We start from the raw sequence: 20,802 nt of genomic DNA on the forward strand, positions 1-20,802 counted from the left end.
TCCATTTGTAAATTATTTGCATCACAGTGGACTGATGGAGCTCAAATCTTGTTGAGATGATTTTATAGCCTTCCCCAGACTGATGTGCTCTCACTACCCTCTTCCTGATGTCCTCTGAGATCTCCTTTCCTCTCAGCATGGTGTGTTTTGCATTCACCTGTATGGGTAACACAAAACTGATCAGGTTTCTTATCACTATTTATCAGAGTCCCACCCAAACACTTTCCTAAAGATCTCTCCTTTGATTGGTTCATTTGGTACCCAATTATTTACCTACCTGATTCTACTTACCTACTTGATTTAATCGGTGCAACTTGGGGTTCACTTATTTTTGCACCTGCACTAATTTCTTTATAATTTTGTTTTTCTACTACACACATGATTTCCTCTAAACCAACATATGGAATTGGTGATATAAACCTGTTATGTCAGATAAAATAGTCTGGTTGTCTAGACTGGTTCTGATTAAATAAAGATGTCATGGTAAAAACAAACAAAAATCAATAATTGCACAAGGGGTTCACATACTTTCAAGCACTGTATTTGCAGACTATCTGTGTCATAAGAACACTAGCTGTTGTGTTTTTGGGTCTTGGGGGGTGTGATTGTTGAATGAATACTATTGTTGAAATCTTCATGTATTCCCAGGGATATGCAGTTCATTTTGAGAACCCTAACCCTGCTGTGTGCAAAACTAAGAAACTCTGGACTTTCTTTGGTTGCTAGCATTTTATAGTTTTAAAGATGGGGCAGCCGTGGCTTGTTATGGTTCAGAATATGATATCAAATTGCAGTAACTCGTTTTATTTTTGTATGCTGTCCAACAATGACCGTGGAACTAATGGAAATGGAATTGCCAACCCGGGGGGAAGATGTCTAGGGGGATTTTTTTTTTGTATCCTAGTGCTGTCTGAGTTGCCATTGAAGCTGTAGTTGTATTCCATAGGTAGATGAAACTGAGTTTATGAATAATCTCCTGTTAGTCAAATGTTTAGTTGCCAGGCAAGGATAGGCTGTAGAACATTCATTGACACTAAAAAGAGATTTCTGATCTGCTGAAATGTTATTGTGTGTGTGTGCGTGTGTGCGTGTGCGCGTGTGTGTGCGTGTGTGTGTGTGTTTGTGTGTGTGTGCGCGCGCGTGTGTGTGTGTGTGCGTGTGTGTGTGCGTGTGTGTGTGTGTGTGTGTGTGTGTATGTGTGTGTGTTTTGTTCCTCCTAAACAGATGATTTATTTATGGGGTGATGTCCTCCCTACCTTTGAGGTGACTGGGTCATTGTAATTGGAAAAGACCACCTCAACGCAACACAAATTTATGTTTGATGATATTACATTTGCAGGTGTTGTGCATTTGTTGTGTATATGTGTAATTTACCAAGCTGTGATGATGAAAATACATATTATATAAACATATTCATATCAGTGTACGTGAGTAAATGTGACGAGCATGCAAAAATCCCATGTGTTGTGTATAAGCAATTCTCTTTGTTCAATTCATTGGGGTGGGAAAGACCTTGTTCGTGCATAATCTATGGAAAAAGTATGTTCTGTCCCTAAATGACCAAGAGTAATAAACATGATTAAGAAGCTCACCTGGCGTCCCATTTATTCATTTATTTACGTATCTATAGATTCATAGATTTATTTATAGATTAATGTGTTCATTGAGTTTGGTTGATAATGTTGATCAATTCCTATCAATAACCTCTTTCGCTATCAACATAGACTTTGCTTCCAGTGCCACATTACTGTATGACGTATACAATCAGCAATGATACTGTATGGTACATACAATCAGGGCTTTCACATTGCCACCACTGGACCTCAACCACTCACAAATTGTTTTGGTCAACATGAAGATAATGATTAAAAGGAGGCAGATACAGCTAATGACAAACTACAGGATTTCTTAACTGAAGGTCTCTTAACTGTAGAAGGCAAAGGTTAGCACATGAGCTGAGAGAGGACGGGATGGCACTGCGCTTCAGCTGAGCCAGGGGTATGAGGGTCTCTGCATGAGGAGAGTCCCCCCACAGAAACAGAGAGAGAGAGAGAGAGAGAGAGAGAGGAACTCTTACTCCAGGTAAAGAGAATTGAGAGGAGGGGAAGAACAAAGTGAAAATGGGTGTATGTTGGAATAAGGTTGCTCACACTGAGCATTCTTCCGAAAATAAAAGCACATGCAGGACAGATGGTATCAGTGGGAACCAGCAGCCATGGTTTCTCAACCTGCCTCTTGCACTGCAGGTGGGTATTCCTCTAATTCTTTACATAACATAGTTTCTCGTACTTGAATGATCTGTTTGTATGTACCTTAAGCTAACCTGCCAGCAACTCAAGCTAACCTGCTAGCAACTAGGGCTAAGGGAACATAACATAGAGCACAGTCCTGTGCACTGCCTTGTTGTGTAATTGCTCATTGCTGGAGTTTACAGTAGTATAAAGGCAATAACCCTAGCCCTGACTGTATAACCATTGTACAGTGTCACCAGACAAACAAGTAGTTTGTTATGAATATGTCAAATCAAATTTCAAAAATCAACCTTTATTTAAATATCAAATTTCAAACACAGATGCAATACAAAGCGCTTTGCAGGAAGAATACAGGAGGAAAACACACAAACACACAAAAACACACAATACGTCCTGTAATCCGAACAATGTTATGTAATGTGTGATCACATTTCACCCTTCTTATCTCGATATTGTTATTGATTGACAATGGGCTTGGAGTAAAGTTTGAACTTCCTCAGAAACAGCTACACATACACTCAGCTAAACATAAACATGCCATGGTGACCGCAGCCCACGTACAGGATGTCTCCTAGACTTGAAACATGACTTGAGAAAGGATTTGTTGTATACTGAATGAGTCACATGTTTACATAGCACATGGTTGTGTTTTCAATTTGTTAGTTGTACTTTCCGCTGCAGAGCAACAACATTATTTAGCTGTAGGCTACTTTCAGTTTGAATGACTTTGTCTGTCATGGTGTTTCCCATCTCTGTGTGTACGAAGCTTGTCCTGGTGCAGTCCTCTTTGCTGGTTCTTGTAGTGGGTCTGCTGCAGCAGCATCTAGCACTGCAGGATGGAGAGAGGGAGAAACTGCTGGCCTCCATGTTGTTCTATTCCAGCCTGTCCACCCTGTTACAAAGTTGCCTCGGGACATGGTAAGATATGAAGGGTTTCATTGTGAAACGCTCTATCCACCATTAAAAAAAAGTTGACTTTGTCTGCTATAAATGTCTTGCTGTTGTAGGAATGTCAGGACATAAACAAAATATGGATGACATATTTGAAAGGACAGTAGTTATGTTATGTTATTTGCTTACATCATAATAATTTTCTCTAAGTTATAGTCTTGTAATCTAGTAACTTACCCCCTACTTGGAAATGGTGTAAGCAATTTTGTGATAATTCCACCTTGCCTATCAGGGCTAACATTGAGGTAATTACTATATTGCTTACACCTATCCAATCCTCTCTACACAACAATACTGAAAAGAATGTTCTTATGTGTTATTATAATAATGTTGTATCTAGCTTACCTCTGGTCCAGGCTCCATCTCTGGAGGTGCTTATCCCTGCTGTACTGCTCTCAGTACACATGAGTGAGTCTCTCAGTTCACTAATTCACACACACACACACACACACACACACACACACACACACACACACACACACACACACACACACACACACACACACACACACCAGGTGAAGCTTTTGGAGGGAAAGAAATCATTCCATTCCATGCATTACAATGAGCCCTCACTCCGATTTTTGCCTCCACCAGCTTCCCCTGACACACACAGACACACAGACACACAGACACAGACACACACACACACACACACACACACACACACACAAATCAGGTGAGGCTTTTGGAGGGAAAGAAATCATTCCATTCCATGCATTACAATGAGCCCTCACTCCGATTTTTGCCTCCACCAGCCTCCCCTGACACACACAGACTCACACAAACACACAGACACACAAACATTTCAATACTTTATTTGAGTTCACAGTAAAACATTACATCAATATAACAAAGGTCATACACACACACACACACACACACACACACACACACACACACACACACACACACACACGTCTGTATACATTTGTTTTATCTCCTGCAGCGACTGAACCAGACTGCAGGGGGAGCTGTGAAGAGAGTGAGGAGGACTTCCATGCCACAGCCATGAGAGAGGTACTCACCATCGCTGTCCGTGGTCCTGAACCCTCAGACCACCCCCTATACTGCAGCTTCCTTTGTGTGTGTCTGCAACTTGCTTACATTTGTTGAAATGCACATATTAAACTTCACAGAACAGGATGGAAGTATAGAAACATCATAAAATGTAAGAATATTTGAACATGAACTGTATTTCCATGTGATTGTACTATTCTCATGCTAAATACCTAAAGCTTACACAGCAATATTTGATCTGAACTCTCTCTCTGTCTGTCTGTCTGTCTGGCTGGCTGTCTCTCTCTCCCTCTCTCCTTCTCTCTCAGCTTCAGGGTATGACTCTGACCGTGGGTGTGGTCCATTTGGTTCTGGGTGTGACCGGTTTCCCTGGTCTGGTTCTGAGACACTGCGGTCCACTGGTGGTGGCTCCTCTGCTGTGTATGCTGGGCTTCTCCATCTACAAGGACTCAGCTCTACTCTGCTCAGACCACTGGGCCATCGCAGCTTTGTGGGTTTGAATCATATCAGACTAAGTTTTGAGGAACTGTTGAAGCCCCACTCCATAAACTACAGAATTCATTTGTGATCATGTGTAAATGGTGATAGGAGATGGGGGGGGGGGGAGGGGTGTGTGCCAAGGGTAGTCATGCTTCCATGTCTTTCTCTCTGCAGGACAATCCTCCTACTCGTGTTCCTGTCCCAGCACCTGCGATCCTACATGTTTCCAGTCTGCCTGAGGCTCCCCCAGATCCCTGTCTGCAGGATGCTCTCTGTGAGTGTCCTTACAGGGAGCCTCCCACACTCTCCAGGCAACATAGTCTCAGACGGAATACGTTCTGGGGGATCGCTTCTGCAGACCAAAGGATATGTTCTGTGTGAACGTAGTATCTGGCTACACCAGTGTTGACCAACTGTGGTGCTGTAAGATACGCCAAAAACAAAAGACACATCGTGTGACAGTTACGTGAATTGCAAGATACGTTACTGAGAGTTATGTCAATTACGACTTGCGTGGCGGTTGGGTAGTGTTAGGCATTAACTTGTGGTTAAGATAAGGATAAGGTGTCCGGGGGAGGCATTAGCAAATATTAGCATAAGCAACAAGAATGCGTTCTGCCTTTCATATTTACCTGCCAGTATAGCCAGATAATACGTTGACACGGAAATTATTCTTTGATCTGCACAAACGAACCCCTCAGAACGTATTCATTTGGAGACTAGGTTGCTCCAGGACCAGTGGTCTCAAACTCAATGACTAGATGGAATGTGTATGTTCTTGTTCTAGCCCCAACCACCACCAACACACCTGATTGAGCTCACAAACTAATCCTGGTCCTCAATTGAGACCTTTCAGTTGAATCCGGTGTGTTAGTGCTAAAACTCAAAAACGTTCCTCACGGAAATTAAGGTTTAGGCCACTGCTCCAGAGCTACGTTTCTGTACTGAAGAACATCTTCTGTAGGTATAAGACTTCAAATGTGTCACTCTTTCTATGTGTGTACAGATTCTGCTCCCACTGCTGAGTGTGTGGGGTGTGTGTGCCACATTGGAACATCTTGGGTACATTCATTTGTACTCTGTGTCTGAGCTGTTGCCAACAGTGAGGATGAGCAACACGTCTCTTCTCCTGCCTGTCATATACCCAAACACCTCTGTCAATGTGCAATGGCTTAGTCTACCACTGACAGGTAAGCAGAGTTGAGTCAGTTGTGGTTTCAGTCAATCAGCAATGAGTTAACACAATTGTTACTATTAAGCGTATGACAGTTTGTGACAGTTGCAGAGATACCTCTCAAACCCATTTTTCCCTGTCTATTTCATAGAATGAAAACAGTAGCTAATGTACTGTGTTGTGTGTGTGTGTGTGTGTGTGTGTGTGTGTGTGTGTGTGTGTGTGTGTGTGTGTGCGTGTGTGTGTGTGTGTGAGCCCAGGAGAGGCAGGACGCCCTCTGCTCTCAGTCCCAGGCATAACAACAGGTGTTGTTGCAGCGCTCTCCTCTTCCATCAGCTCCATGGGGGTGTACCTGCTGACGGCCAGGCTCCTGAAGGCCCCCCCTCCCCCTGCCACAGTCTGTAATAGGGGGCTGAGTGCAGAGGGGCTGGGCAATGTGCTCGCTGCCCTGATGGGGGCGCCGTTGGCAGTCAGCAGCAGTGTCCCCAATGCATGTGCACTGGGACTAAGCCAGGTAGCCGCTAGCGAACGGGAGCAAAACACTGTATCGGCTTTATCGAGAGTCCTTGTGGCGTTTGAGTTCTGCCCAGTATGCCATGGTGTTAAGAGTGGTGGTATGTTTGACTTCTGTTCCTCTGCCTCCTTCCTCATAGCATGGGTCAAGGCTCACAGTGCAGCTGGCAGCCACCATGGGGCTAATCCTCGGAGTGTCCCCAAGACTGACACAATTCTTCACCTCAGTCCCATTGGCCATTTATGGTGACCTTGTCTGTGCTGTTCAATTTCAAATGAGCTCCATAGGTGCTCCATTCACCCCTAGCCCCTAGGCACTCCTGTAGATCTTGATGGATTGAATAGCAATCTGGTAATGGCACCCTCTAGCCCTCTGACTGGCTGGGTGGAAATCTCGACATATTACTACACACCTAAAGGTATCCACTCGAATCTACAGAGATGCCTAGCAGGTCAGGGGGCTAGGGCTCGAAATGGAATTCCGAATAATTCAGCATACAAATGTCAAATGACCTGTTCTTTTCCAGCTGAGTGACAACCCCAACCCTTTCCCTTTCTCACAGGCGCCATCCTCAGCGTGACCTACGCCGTCGCCGTGGCAACGGGGGTCATGTATTTCAAGTTCACCGACATTGACTCTGGGCGCAACATTTTCAACATCGGGTTCACTGTCTTTATGTCTCTTGTCTTACCCCGCTGGTTCAACCTGCAGAACGGCTTTATTGACACCGGTAAGTCATGTGACTGGTAAGTCATCTGACGGTGAGATCAGAATAACCAAACAAACAAACAAACAATAAATACAAAGCCAGAGGCAGAGAGTCAAAGCCAGAGGCAGAGAGTCAAAGCCAGAGGCAGAGAGTGAACCTTTGCGGAATGAAGACTCGCCAACGTACTAATAGTAAATATGTTTCCTGTACGTGCCTGCAGGTGTGGCTGGCGTCAACGTTCTCCTCCAGTCTGTTCTGACCTCGCCTGTGTTACTGGTGGGCCTCATGGCATTCGTCTTGGACAATACAGTATCAGGTAAAGTACTGTAAAGGACCCTTAACTGTCCCTTAACTGTCCCTTAACAGGACCCTTAACCAGGATGTAAAGGACCCTTAACTGTCCCTTAACTGTCCCTTAACAGGACCCTTACCCAGGATGTAAAGGACCCTTAACTGTCCCTTAACTGTCCCTTAACAGGACCCTTACCCAGGATGTAAAGGACCCTTAGCGTTGTACTATGATCACTGCTCAATTGGCTGACTCTAATAGTGTACTCTCTTTATTAGCGGGAGGACCCTGGTTCAGTCCCAGTTGGATTTGTATGCTATATATATATTAGTATTTGGTCAACAATTCTTTGCATGGAACAACTGCCTGAAGTCTGCCTGAAGTCCCATTGACCCCCACAGATGCAGGGTATATTCTGTGGTGATGCTCTGCCAGGCCTGTACTGCAGCCATCTTCAGTTGTTGTTAGTTTTGAGGTCTTTTTGCCTGAAATCTTATCATCAGGAAATTAAATGCATGTTGAATTGGATGTAAATCTGAAGATTGACTTGGCCAGTCAATAACTTGGCCCTGAAAAACTCTTTAGTTGCTATAGTATATTTGGGTCATTGTCTTACTGTATGATGAAGCGCCATCTAATGAATTTGTAGGCATTTTCTTGTACTCCAGCAGACAAGATGTTTCTGTATAGTTCAGAATACATTCGGAGTTGGTCAGTACTACTACAGGCCCAAACCATAACACCCCCTGAACCATGTATCACAGATGAGGTGATATGCTGTAGATCCTTTTTTCTACCAAACTTTCCACTTGCAATCACTCTGGTACATGATAATATTCATCTTATCTCTCGACAAGACCTTTTTCCAGACCTATGGTAGGTTTTTATCAACTGTAACCTGACCATCCTTTTTGAGGAGAACTAGTGGTTTGCACCTTGCAGTGAAGCCTCTGTCATTCGGCTGGTGACATATTCTGTGGATGGTAGTCTCTGACACAGTCACGCCTACCTCCTGGAGAGTGTTCCTGATCGGTGGGACAGTTGTTTTCGGGTTTTTCTTAATTATGGTGAGCCTTCTTCTGTCATCCACTGTAGAAGTCTGTACCAGCCTGTTTGCGATTGCTGAGCTCAACAGTGCTCTTTAGCTTTTTGTTTGATTTTGGCAAGCCTAAGGCTATGTTTTTCAGCTTAATAATGGCTTCCTTGACTTTCATTGACACCTCTTTAGTCCTCATGTTGACAGACACCAATAGCAAACTCCAAAGGCAAATGCAAAGCCTAGAATCAATACTAGACATTGACAGCTTTCTTATGCCTGCACAAATGATGTGACGGAACACACCCAAATAACTAGAAACACCTGTCAAGCCAATTTTCCAAGAAATAGGAGGACTATGTATAAAATAAATAAATAAATAAAACGTTAAATTAAATCTCAACTTTAACCTCATAGTAATCCAATCCCCCTGATTACCAGAAGCACCTGTCAAGCCAATTTTCCCATTGCTTTTGGTGCCCTGAATTAGGGGGACTATGTGTAAAAAGATTATGTGATTATGTGTAAAAAGCGTTGTCATTTCTATATGGTGTACACAATATGTACACAAATACCTTCAAATAAAAGCTGATAATCCCTACTTTAACCTCTACTTTAACCTCAGTAATTGTTTGATTTCAAATCCAAATCCCGAGTATAGAACCAAAAGAATAAAACATGCTTCACTGTCCCATTACTTACACAGGGCACTGTCCCATTACTTACACAGGGCACTGTCCCATTACTTACACAGGGCACTGTCCCATTACTTACACAGGGCACTGTCCCATTACTTACACAGGGCACTGTCCCATTACTTACACAGGGCACTGTCCCATTACTTACACAGGGCACTGTCCCATTACTTACACAGGGCACTGTCCCATTACTTACACAGGGCACTGTCCCATTACTTACACAGGGCACTGTCCCATTACTTACACAGGGCACTGTCCCATTACTTACACAGGGCACTGTATGTTAGTGCAGTAACAGTGTAGTAACAGAGTCAATGTAACTTTTGGCTCCTCTCAGGATCTCAGTCAGAGAGGGGACTTGACTGTGATGAGATGCGGAAGGGCGGTTGGACACCAGTCAACAGTGAACAAGGATATCACCAGCAAATGGATGTAGTATATGAGGCCCCCTACCTCATGAGAAGACTGTTTGACCTACCTGGGTGTCCTAGTGTCCTCTGCTATGCCTGTAGGACCCGAGACCATGGGGAAGTACTATAGAGTTATTGACATTGCAATACAACAGAGTTTGCTGTCATAAAACGATGTTATTGTTCGTAGAATATTGTTGTTTGTATTGTATTCCCTTTATAATTGTCTTGATAAATAAATCCATTCTTGACTCCATGAAGGGATATAGCAGTGTCAGGCATGTGTGTAACATAATTTCTCCAAGAGCTTAAATGTTTGGTTTACAAAAGGTCCATGTTTTGTGAGGGAAGTACAAATTCATAATATTAAGAATTGCAAAAATACATTTCAGTCATTTTAAAAATAGATCTTTAAATAGTTTCTCAAAACATAACATAATATACATTTGACATATTTCAGCACACAGAAAATAATGCCTCAGATTTCATAGATCACATAGTTAATTTCAGAGTAACTACATAAGGAATACACAACTCTTAACTTTTGAAACACATGTAGGTAAAACAAAATGAAATAATTTCAGCCATACACGATTTCACAATGAACATGCTACCACTCATTACAATGCAAATCATTCAATATAATGCATTGCTGATCGATGTTAGATAGATGTTACAGATGACTAATAAATGGAAGGACATTATGTATACCTTATGTAGATACTATTAATCCACACTGTAACAAACTGTTTAAGACAAGGTTTGGCCAAACAAGAACACTTTCTCAACAGAACACATGGCTACAGACAAATCAGGACAGACTGACAGACATAGACAGAATGATACACATGGACAGACACACAGACAGACCTCCGAACATCTGTGCGGACCAATACTCCAAGCAGTGCCAAGCAGCGACACACGCAGGACTTCTCCAAATCATATGTTACAGTAACTCATTTACTGTAATACGTTAATGAAGTTGTGGTAAGTGTTGGTTACACAAACACTAAACCAACTGGCCTACTTGTACACCTGCTCACTCTTCCTCTCCCTCTCTCTCAAATGCCCTTACCTGAGTGGGACTGCAATCAATGAAGGCAGTGTGTGTGTGTGTGTGTGTGTGTGTGTGTGTGTGTGTGTGTGTGTGTGTGTGTGTGCGTGTGCGTGTGTGCGTGTGTGTGTGTGTGTGTACATATTCCAGTGTTGAGTGTCAAGGACTAGTCTGAAAAAGGCATTTGATACAGTTAAATAAGGGTTCTTGAAGTTTTAAGGCATTCATAATAACAGTATCTTGCCTTGCTCAATATCGCTCCTTGCACTTTAATCCACGTCCAAGTCTCACATATTACCTTTCACCTTCCATTCCTTATTACCACACCTTATTAACACATTACCTTGCTTACCACTGGCTTTCCTCCTCTCTGGTCCCTCTATCTTCCCGTGGCCTCACTGTTATGTTTAATTATTCTCCTCCCTTCCCTGCTGCTCTGTCTCTTTCCTTGCATTCTTCTCCTCCTGTCAGTTTCCCTTCATTTTCCTGTGTCCTCTCATTTCTGTTACCCCTTTCACACCGACCGGTATCTTCCTTGGTTTGCCTCGAGTATAAATGGGAATTGAAGAAAACCAGGGGTTGAAATCCCTGACAAAAGCTGAGTTTGTATTTAGAAAAGAAAAGCTTTTTTTAGTCTTTTCTCTCTCTCCTATCTCCCAGAGTCCATCACTCCCCAGGGGTGGAAGTGTTCGGGGTCCAATATGAGGGTTCCTATCCAATGAAGGACCCTGGAGTACCAGTGTAGTCCATCACCCTGTGAACCCAGTGGCCCAGTCCAGCCGTACAGCAGGCGTAGTGGGCCGAACGCCCAGTGGGCCAGGTAATGCTGGTCCACCGCCGCGTAGCACGAAGCTAAGACGCCATCCACCACCACGGAGCCATGACGTGTCAGGGGGGCAAACGCCCCCTTCTCCTCCCGCACCCCTACCCAGGTGACGGGTGAGAGGTGGCCCTCTGTCCCCGCTCCTCCCCCCCCCGCGGTGAGCACACACTGTCCAGGCTTCACGTCGCTGGCGTATATAGTCCTCATGGCCCGTCTGGAGGACCCCGACACCGACCCTGGCCCCCCTGAGCAGTTCCCCTCGGACACAAACACCAGATGCGCTGCAGTGAGCATCAGGTTGGCTCCGGACTCTGTGCCGATCACGTAGAAGTGCTTCCGCGCCGCGGGCTCCCGGTCCAGGAAGGTGAGGAAGTCGCTATAGACGAGCTCCCCGCCACCGTCGCTCCCGGAGGAGGCCAGGACGCGGTCCCCGGGCCGGAGGTCAGACACCACTCTGACGGTCCCGTCCTCCAGGGTGACCAGAGCTCTGCTGGGGAAGCAGCCTCCCGTCTTAGCCGCCACTGAGTGCTCTGTCAGAGACAGAGAGACAGAGAGAGAGAGAGAGAGAGAGAGAGAGAGAGAGAGAGAGAAAGAGAGAGAGAGAAAGAGGGAGGGGTAGAGAGGAGAGAGAGAGAGAGAGAGAGAGAGAGAGAGAGGCTTACTAGGGGGTCTGCAAACACAAAGTAGACTTTGACACACTCACTGATATGAGGTTGTTGACATGTTTACAGGTCAGTGGTGTAGTTATTGGTCATAGGTAGGATTAACTTCAAAGCGTTGACAGTTCGTCATGCTCAGTTACTTTCCCGCTGCTTCTTTTGAAACGAAACACAGAGACCGTTTGTCTGTGGTCACCATTACGAAGGTAAAAGAGCGTTGTGTTCCATGTAAAAAAAACACACACACACACACAGACACATACACACACACACAACCCTCCACTGCTACCAGATTGGCAGCGGGTAAACATTTCAAAATCCATTAGTGACTCTCCCTAGTCATCTAGTGATTACCTTTCTTTTCACTTAACTTTGCTCAGCATTCACAGGAATGCAAAAAAGAGCTAATGAATAACCCAATGATTAAATCTCCACTTCTAGTAAAACGGATGAGGTCATATTGTAAGTGAGGCAGGTACAGAGGCTAGGCTGGGGGTCTCAAGTCTCCAGTGGACCCAACACAAATATTTGGGAAGGGTTGAGTCCCGAGGCTGGGTGATAAGAGCGGGAGAGATAAGAGATCTGAGAGAAGGCTTCGGAGGAAAAGCCGACAGAGAAACAAAGGAGGGAGTTAATCATCTCACAGACGGGCGGCGCTCTGGTAAACCTACTCTGCCTCTGCCCTCTGACCTCTGCCCTCTGACCTCTCCTTCCTCTAGTCTGTGTACACCTAGGCCCATATTCATAAGGCATCTCAGAGTACGAGTGCTGTATTAGAATCAGGTTTCCTCCTGTCCGTGCCATCTTATTCCTTCTGATCTTAAACTGATCCTAGATCAGCACTCCTACCTGTGAGACACAGATGAATAGCACGTGCAGTGCGGAACATGTGTATAATTGCTAAACTGCAATGCAGAGCAACAGGACATAGAGAAAAGGGGTAACTTACGGGAAAAGATTCTAAGAAACAAAATAAATAACGGGAAAAGATTCTAGATCATCGTTAAGAAAGAGAAAAATACAATTCAGTGACCAACAGATACACTTCTGATGGGTATGTGAGAGAGAAGGTTCGAACACGGGTCTCCCAGCATCATTCCAAATCACCTCAGCTAAGTTTACACAACGGCTTACGTGACACAACCAACTTTAAGTTACGTTCACAGGTTGTGGCTCAGTCACCTCCAGTTTCATTACCAACCACACTGGCTGTGTTTAAAGCCGAATGTGTTTAACATGTAACATGAAAGGAACATCTATTCTATATAAAGTTGACATACAATGTTCTGAGCATTCCCAGATGAGTAGATAGTCTGAGATATGAGTCAGAGGAATGAACTTGAAAAACAACTATCACAGTCCCAACTTTCACTCAAAATGTATTTGATAACAAATGCTTCACACTGATCCACAAATGTATCTCTTAATGGGGCACTTAACCACTTTATAACCTCAATTCATTATCTCCAGTATCATACCAGTGTCCGCAAAACGGCAAGAAGTTCAAGTAGGATCACAGTAGCTGATGTACAGTAGCCTCGGTAAGGAACAGGAGATTTTCCAGCTGAGTCACATGTCACACACAGACATCATTAGAACAGTACACAGTTATCCCCTCAGAGGTACACCTGATGTGGGTGCAGTACGTGGTTTTCTCTGGTTTCTCTACCACAGATTGAGACTACGGAGTACACATGTGCCCAAACTCTCTCTGTCTAATTGGTTCCCTACAGACTCCAGACAGACACACACAGGCAGACAGGTGTTAGTCTGTAATGAGGTGGGCTACTACGGCTTCATCGCGTACGCACACACACACACACACACACACGCACACACACACACACACACACACACACACACACACACACACACACACACACACACACCTCAACCTCAGGTCTAGCACTTACATCACCTACTGATAGCTGACCACAATGACAGACAGACACCCCAAGGACATGTTGTAGTGTGGAGAGAGGAAACCCTTACCCACTGTCCCCGTCAACATGGGGTGAAGTACTGTCCCCGTCAACATGGGGTGAAGTACTGTCCCCGTCAACATGGGGTGAAGTACTGTCCCCGTCAACATGGGGTGAAGTACTGTCCCCGTCAACATGGGGGTGAAGTTAACACACTCCATTAGCCACATTAGCCACTCACATCAGCCTGCAGTGATCTGGTCTAGTCACACGTATGAAGCCAGGAGGAAGGAGGTGCCACTCTTAGAAGACACTGGACTTTTTCACGATAGACTATGTCTCATTTTAGCTGAGGTGGTTCGTCGATGAGTAACACTGCTTGTAGAGACGTGAAGACTCGTGCTTTCTCTCTGAAGTAACGCCTAGGCTTTAGCCCGATGGACTAATACTGTACAGTCCTCTGCTGTGATAGGAGCACCGGGTTTGAAGCAAGTCGGGCACATTGGTGCGAGAGGTCTGCAATGAGGAGGTGGTCAAAGGGAGGTGGGATAGGTAAAAGACAAGGGTCGAACCCAGTCGGTCATATCATCATCATCATCATCATCATCATCCTACCTGATTTGACACTGCAGTGCACGTGAGCCTTGGACTCGTAGTAGACCCAGTCGAAGCCGGCCTCCACGGCCAGGCGGGCCAGCATGGCGTACTTGTTACGGTCTCGGTCCGAGGTGGTGATGTCGACGGCGCGGCCCTCGTAGTGCAGCGAGTCCTCGGAGTGGTGACCGTCCTCGTCCCATCCCTCCGTCACCCTCAGCTTCACGCCTGGCCACATGTTCATCACCGAGATAGCCAGAGAGTTCAGCTTGTCTTTACAACGCTGTCAGACCAAAGACAAAGGCAGTTAAGACACAGGACCATGTGAGAGCATAAACTGCCATCTGTCAAAGGGACAGGGGTAATCCTACACAATGTAAACAAAGACAAGGACAGGTAAAAGCACAGTGGCACACTCAGCAGGTCAAATGTCACAGGCAAAGGACAATGTCACAGGCAAATAATGGCACAGTAGATATAGATGTACAAAACACAAATTGTCATAAAATAATTGTCATAGGTGGTAAAACTGCGTAGGACTAGTTTACAGGATGTACAGCATTCACTGTATCATTAATTACGCAAAATCTCCACAATATGCCAATTAAATATTCGCTATACTGAGGGACAAGTATTCATAAGATCTTTGTTTGTATGTGTTGGTTTGCTTCATTTAGCGCCAATAAGCCTAGAGATATGTCGCGATCTGTATGTTTCCCGTGTTGTCTGCTGGTCTTGTTTTTCAGTAACTGCAGTTTGTAGATAATTCCGTGCATTATCTACGCGCGCAACGCGTAATTTCAGCCACCACTAACGAATAAAGTGCTTTGAATTGGTGATTTGAGGTTGGAATATGAACTATAAAGACTTGTTTATCATGTGAACGAATAAACAAATTAAAACGACGAATAGCCTACCGCTAGACAAAAATACACTTAATTATTTAGCCCAATTAAATGATTTGAACTCCAAACCAAGTGCGTAATTTGTCTCTTAAATGAGTGAGCACACCAAAACAAAAAGCTAGGATATAATAGACGGGCAAGTAATAACCCATAAATTGCGTGTAAATGTGGACAGTCAACATAAATCTGTTTAACCAAAACAGATGAAAGCACTCTGAATCAATAAAGTCAGGTCGCATATAAACATTGTGCGAAGTGCAAACAAGGGTACCGAAGCGGACGATTAACATGCCCAATGCAGTCATCGTGTCATCGCTGTCAAGCTAAAAACATGACGTTTAAAGCCCATTCCTGTGCTGTGACTCTCACCTGGGTCATAAGACGGTCCGCCGCCGTGTTCTCCTCATCTTTGAATATGATGTCAGGATTATAGTTGGGTGTGAGGTCTTTGAAACGTTCAGAATTTCGCGTTATTTTCCCTTCGTGCCTGCCGCTTGCTCCGAGTGTTTTCTCTTGCACGTTTGGGCTGAACTGCTTATAAGCGAGGGGTGTCAGCTTCTTTGGTGGACGTCGCTTGCCGTATCCTCTTCCCGGCCCACAGCCCTCGGTTACAGGTGCGAGAAACAGGGCGCAGCCGATGAAGAACCCCACAATCACGGAGAGCCGCATCCCACCCAGACCGGCGGGCACTCCGACACGGAGTGGTAAGGTGGCACAGGTCGCCGCTCGTTTCAGCTACCCCCTCCCCCTAGATTCTCCTTGTTCCCCCCACGGGGTAAAGGATGGGGGGTGGGGGACAAAATGTTTAGTGTTGTATCAACTTTATCCACCCCATCATCCGTGCGCACAACAACAATCCGTAAATGCCAAGAATACTGTCATTTAGCCGTATGCGTTTCACAGGACCCGGCGAAGAGTTCAATGTCTCTGGTGTCCGTTGACCAAACGTCGCGTAACTTCTTTCTCCTCGTCCAAACGCAGATATGTGCATGAGTTGTAAAGTCCGTTTATTTAAACAAACAGGTTCAAAGTCGAGTAGTAAATAGCGGTTGCACTCGCTGATAGTCTTGGTGCTGTGGTTTGCCTCTGTGGAGCTGTCAAACATGCACTGGCGTTTGTGCTTGCCCAGTTGTCTCTGCCTGCTGTCCTGTGGCGCACGCTTTCCAGTTGAATTGGGAATTTGAGTGATCCCAGGGATCAGTTGCCACTCGAGACCGCACCCTGCCAGTCCTGCCCTTCTATCCCTCTCTGCCACTCCGCCCATCGGGTCACAGTGGGTGCCTCGTCTTCTACCCACCGGCTCTGCCCCTGCCACCTCAGAGTTCCTGCCTGCCCGTCAGGCGCCAACACAACACACATCAGTCCGCTACAGTGGAAACTAACGGACAGTGTACCGAGGGCGCTCTAACTCATCTGAAATGTACACTTTATCACCTCTCCCTCCTCCCATGTCACACACAACACAACAATTCCCGCCATGTTATTACAATAAGGATTATAATGAGGGCAACTTTGGCCTATTGAGCTTATCTCTTCTAAGGCTGCTAAATGTTGTGTTTATTGTCAGATTGTTTTTCTGCATTATTATTGATTTTTATTTATCCATTATTTATTCTGATCTAGACAACATTAGCCTATAAAGTAGGTAGAGTTAAGAATGGATACCTTCGATAAATCAAGGGAAGGGAATTTGCGGAGTGTCAGAAAGTGAAAGCACCCCAATCAATACAATGAAACCACTGATTCTTGGACCATGTCCTCCACAAGGAACACCACATATAAGGTATAATCTGACCTGGTTTCAGATCTCCATCTGCTTCCACATTTAGCCAACTAGGAGCTAGGACCAGAATATAGGAACCTCCAGATTGTACAACAGAGCATTGATGGCCAGGGGAGCCACACACAGGGATACTATGCATCCACTGGTGAACTAAGCACTCCACTGGTGAACCTAGCAGTCATATGAGTGAAAGTGGGGGTAGCCAGAAGTGTAGAATGACTATAATTGACAACATGCTCCATAGGCGGGATGCTCTCGGTGTAAGTGTGAAAAAAATGGCCTGTGGATACAGAGGGCTGACTATGTTGCTGGCAGAGGAGAGAGAACCTTGAGAATAGATACAGTACATCTGTGACACTCCCATACTGTTCCATCTTTATTTAACACAGTGAAAATCCTCCAAATTAGCTCCTCAAATATTTGCCTGAGAAAAAACTGGGTGGTTTATAGCCTGTTTGAAAAGGAGGCACTTTTGAATGCACTGAACTGTAAAAGTTTGGGGTTAAGCTGATTTATTTTTGATTATTTGTGTATGCAAATACCATAACATATTTTTTTGCCCCCAGTCAGTTTTTCATGTCCCCATTTGGAACAGAGTAGTAAAGAGAGGGATTCACAGCACAGAGAAAACAGATGTCTGTGCCTCTATTTACCCTTCACCGAAATAGAATGTGGACTAACAGATATATCAATTCATCTGACACTACTAAACTTTTCCTGATACGGCCAAAAGTCAAATATGAATCAGCATGTCTTAAATCATTATGCTGAAAATATACCCTAATCATAGATGATGTACTTGCAAGGTTTGCACAGTAATTCAAACCAGGGAGGACTCTTCATGTACTTGAGGTTGGAAGTATCAAGTAGGTCACTTGTCTCTAGGTCTAGTACTTTGGGTAGGCAAATACAGTAATAATGAGGGTCTTTACTCCATCCTACGGTGTGTAGGCCTACTGTATATTCCATCCAGTACCGATGCAGTTAAACAGGGCAGAACCAGCACAGGGCAGGCAGTACAGATCAAGGTTTCGGTTAATTCAGTCAAGAAAAAAATCAAGAAATCTTCTGGGGATTCATTGGAATTCAATTCACAAATGGAAAACTACCTATTATTTTTCCTGTGTGTTTCAAACTTCAACGCATCCCCTTAAATGGACTGAATGGGAACTGAATTGACCCCAACTCTGTTACAGGTGAGGTTCAGGCAGCAGAACCAGAACCAGGCTCTCAGAGTGCTTTATGGACTACCATGTTTTTCCCTCTGAAGAGCCTGGAGATCACAGAGACACAATTACAGAGTGGATGGGATCCCACGGAGTGTGTCCTCCTCTCTTTGATGGCTGTAAATAAAGCCATGCGCTCCGCTCCCTACAGGCCTGCCTATTGAACTTGGCTGTTGACAATGCCTCAGAAGTGGTCAGATCCAGTCAGAAAATCCCTCCTGCCCTCAAGAAAAGGGACCACGGACCTTTAAAGGGAAGCTTCGTCAGACCAGCGTCTCCCTCTATGTCAGCCCGTCCGTGATGGCAGTGGTTCAGACACCAGGCCCAGGCCCTTTTAGCACAAGTCCATTGATGTATACCCGAGTTATTAATTTGCCCCTGTGAAATAAGAGGACGCTAGGCACCAAGACAGAGGGAGATGGGTGCCTTTCAAATAATGCCAGCCGGAGTGCCTTTCATCTGGCTGTCAGTGGGGTGAGCGTACTGGGTGCTCACATGGGCACCAGGGCTACCCACGGCCCTAACCAACAAAGGGTGTTGCAGGGCGAGAGCAAAAAAGGGGGAGGAAAAGAGAGAAAGAGAGAGAGAGAGAGAGAGAGAGAGAGAGCAAGAGGGGAGGAAGAGAACGAGAGAGACATGGCATATTGGTATGTTCCTCTACTATTAGCTGGTAAACAACTCTGTTTTTAGTTGTTTTCTTCTCTGGAATGGCGTTTTTGTGGGTTGTGGCGGGATCGGTGTTGTGGAGTTATTTGCTCTACCTCAAGGTAATGGCAGCTGTTTTTTTGCCCACTTCCCGCTGTCCTTTTAGTTTAACCTCCAGACAACTTCGGTGAGCCTTTAAACCACAATAAACACCTCAGTTTGCTCGGCAACAATGTTGTTGTGTGACCTTTTTTTATTGTCCTGGGTCAGATGAGAACTCTCCTGAATTCACTTCCTGAAAAGTCCCTTCTCACATCCAGTTTTCGACGTCCCAGTGTTTTGGCAGAGGGAGGAAAGTGACATTTCATCCATGAATGAAAATGTGGAGTGTCAGTGACATATCAGTCCATTCCCTTCAGACGCAGCGAAGACGTGAGTGGTTTAGGCAGGCAGGCAGGCAGGCCGGCTTGAAGCAGCAGACAGGGAAAAAATAATACCCGAAATGTATAAAAGCAGAAGCTAAAAGTGGCCTGAGCTTCGCCGCCTGCAAAGAAAACAAAGCGCTGCCCAGGGGACTCGCTCACGGCCGGGCAGTGTGGATGGGACTCGCCACAGCCTCGTCTCCTCTCATACGTCCTGCTGCCAAACGCCTGTAATTGAGGCCTAAAGGCCCTGCATCCCTGAATAACTCAATGAACACCGCATCAATAGCAGCCTTGAGGTCCTGCCCTGGCCCCTCTCTCTTGCTGACTCTCTCTCTCTCTCTCTCTCTCTCCCTTCACCACCTTTAACACCTTAACCCCTTTCTTTAACCCCTTCTTTAACCCCCGTCTCTTCTCCTCCCCTCTGTGAACCAGGAGGCTGTCATTCAGGGGGGTGACCGTGAAGATAAATCAGTATGATTATTAATATAATATTACCTGGCTAAATGGTGTTATAGGTCTTATGGTATCAACTAACTGAATCATATATTGTGATTCATTCTAGCCATAACAGCAACGATCACAGTTGGTTAATTGGTCAGCTGATCTACATGAATCTACATGTGAATTACATTACATTCCCAGACAAGAAAAATAATTTAACCGTAGACAAATTTCAAGGTCTACTACGACTACCACTGTTCTTCGACCGTATTACAGTATGACTTCCCGTTGCCCTGATGGGGAAGGTGAGGGTAACAAGACAGTAATGACACCGTGTGTTAAGCGGGTGAGGGTAGACGATGATGTGGTGGTTGATGAGGATGAAGGAGAAACACATGTCGTCTATATCGCTGCTGCCCTGTTTATTGCTCACGCTGTGCTCCTCTGTCAGGCCGAGGAGAAGCCAGTCCTTTTTTTCTCCTCTTGCACGCGTGCCACGGCTGTGGTCGCCGCGGTGATGTTTCACTGCTCAGAATGGATTCGCCAGCTCAAAAGCGTCCTTATTATATTTATATTTTACTACACCACCGCGGCCTCTGCCAGCTGCACGCTGGATAACAGCCTGGCTCCCTTAAATAGGCTGTGACAATATGATTACCCAGCTGAAAACAAAGGTAAACATCAACACGGGCTAGCTCTGCGTCGTCCCTAGCGCTGTACAGATCTCGAGCAAACAATGGTGAACTTTGGGTTCTCCGTCAATACAGGAAGAAAGACGCAGCCGAGAGGGAATAA

General features: G+C 45.2%; 2 protein-coding genes across 2 annotated transcripts; one reads left to right on the top strand and one right to left on the bottom strand.

Annotated features, from left to right (window-relative positions):
- Positions 1–2,988: 2,988 nt before the first annotated feature.
- slc23a3 (solute carrier family 23 member 3) lies at positions 2,989–9,660 on the top strand (the record flags this gene model as incomplete). The annotated part of the gene is made up of 11 exons (XM_083682071.1): positions 2,989–3,170; positions 3,544–3,611; positions 4,150–4,220; positions 4,529–4,710; positions 4,875–4,974; positions 5,707–5,890; positions 6,135–6,388; positions 6,528–6,633; positions 6,951–7,118; positions 7,318–7,413; positions 9,458–9,660. 11 exons carry the CDS (start codon positions 2,989–2,991, stop codon positions 9,658–9,660), a joined length of 1,614 nt encoding a protein of 537 aa, XP_083538197.1.
- Positions 9,661–11,233: 1,573 nt separating this feature from the next.
- ihha (Indian hedgehog signaling molecule a) lies at positions 11,234–16,156 on the bottom strand (the record flags this gene model as incomplete). The annotated part of the gene is made up of 3 exons (XM_083681561.1): positions 11,234–11,937; positions 14,604–14,865; positions 15,857–16,156. The coding sequence occupies 3 exons, from the start codon at positions 16,154–16,156 to the stop codon at positions 11,234–11,236; spliced, it is 1,266 nt and encodes a 421-aa protein (XP_083537687.1).
- Between the last annotated feature and the right edge of the window lie 4,646 nt (positions 16,157–20,802).

The sequence above is a fragment of the Argentina silus genome, assembly GCF_951799395.1.
Source record: "Argentina silus genome assembly, chromosome: 12".
Taxonomy (NCBI): Eukaryota; Metazoa; Chordata; class Actinopteri; order Argentiniformes; family Argentinidae; genus Argentina; species Argentina silus.